This window comes from Eriocheir sinensis, chromosome 29, assembly GCF_024679095.1.
Source record: "Eriocheir sinensis breed Jianghai 21 chromosome 29, ASM2467909v1, whole genome shotgun sequence".
In the NCBI taxonomy this organism is placed as follows: domain Eukaryota; kingdom Metazoa; phylum Arthropoda; class Malacostraca; order Decapoda; family Varunidae; genus Eriocheir; species Eriocheir sinensis.
The window spans coordinates 11,979,678-11,980,806 of record NC_066537.1 but is presented as its reverse complement, the minus strand read 5'-3'; the positions used below and the strand labels follow the sequence as shown (position 1 = coordinate 11,980,806).

The 1,129-nt window shown below is 53.5% G+C and overlaps 1 protein-coding gene across 2 annotated transcripts; it reads right to left on the bottom strand.

Moving 5' to 3' along the window:
• On the bottom strand, positions 1-1,089 carry LOC127005068 (nascent polypeptide-associated complex subunit alpha, muscle-specific form-like). Of its 2 annotated transcripts, none has more exons than XM_050873546.1 (2): positions 458-1,089; positions 1-406 (listed from the first exon to the last, which is right to left on the bottom strand). In XM_050873546.1, exons 1-2 carry the CDS (start codon positions 1,046-1,048, stop codon positions 125-127), a joined length of 873 nt encoding a protein of 290 aa, XP_050729503.1. In that variant the 5' UTR covers positions 1,049-1,089; the 3' UTR covers positions 1-124. The 2 variants fall into 2 exon arrangements, with proteins under 2 accessions (XP_050729503.1, XP_050729502.1); XM_050873545.1 differs by having other exon boundaries at positions 1-661; positions 713-1,089.
• Positions 1,090-1,129: the final 40 nt, after the last annotated feature.

The window sequence follows — 1,129 nt, the reverse complement described above, 5'->3', positions numbered from 1 at the left end:
TCTCTCTCAATAAATAAACCCCTCAGTATACGTTGCATGCATTTTCTTCTTTTTTATTCGTCTTTCTCTACCTTCTCCTCATCGCTGTCTTCGGTTTTCATCCCTCCTTCGTGGTTTCTTCTCTTTACCGTTTGCGTCCTTCTCTCCACGCCCACACCTTCATCAGGCTGAGGCCCGGACGCTCACATGGCTCCCCCAGCGTCACCGCCATCCACGCCCTGGCCCTGCCCTCCTGCGAGTCAGTACGCCTCGGGAGCAGCCTGGGACACCGCGCGGAGGCCTGGGAGCCGATGGGGGCGGTGCCGGACCCAGAGGAGGCTGGATTACCGGAGGGCGTGCCAGCAGGGACGTCGGTGGAAAAAGTAGTGTAGGGAGCAATAGCAGAGGCTTGTCGAACTCCCTCAACCTCAGACGGAGTGGCAGCAGCAGCAGGAGAGCCTTTTGGAACTGTTTTAACCTCAGACGGAGTGGCAGTAACAGCAGGAGAGCCTTTTAGAACTGTTTTAACCTCAGACGGAGTGGCAGTAACAGCAGGAGAGCCTTTTAGAACTGTTTTAACCTCAGACGGAGTGGCAGTAACAGCAGGAGAGCCTTTTGGAACTGTTTTAACCTCAGACGGAGTGGCAGTAACAGCAGGAGAGCCTTTTGGAACTGCTTTAACCTCAGACGGAGTGGCAGGAACAGCAGGAGAGCCTTTTGGAACGGCTTTAACCTCAGACGAAGTGGCAGTAGCAGGAGTGACCTTTGAAGCTGAAGTTGTAGCAGCAGTAGCAACCTCAGAAGTAGCAGGAGTAGTATAAGTAGTAGTAGCGAATCTAGCAGCTGGTATGACTTCGGGAATAGCAGGAGGAGCAGAAGTAACCTCACAGGCGATTACAACCTGAGGGAGAGCCGGAACAGACGCAGCAGTAGGGGAAGCAGCAGCAACAGCATCCATGGTAGGCCTACAGCAGAAGCGGCGCCTTGTGCACCGCCTCCTGCTCCCTCCGCTCTCCGCGTCCTGGCACTCGGCCGCTTGCTCTCGTTGTCGCTGCAGAGGGGAGGACATGAATTAGCGAAGGGAAGGACATGAAGTATAGATAGCGATTGTATGAAGATAATAATTTTTTTTGTTTTGTTTTTTAGGGTA

Coding starts and splice junctions, on each gene's coding strand:
- LOC127005068 (XM_050873546.1), bottom strand. CDS start 1,048: ATGTCCTCCCCTCTGCAGCGACAACGAGAGCAAGCGGCCGAGTGCCAG. Junction 407..457: donor TTACTGCCACTCCGTCTGAG/GTTAAAACAGTT, acceptor ACTCCGTCTGAG/GTTGAGGGAGTTCGACAAGC.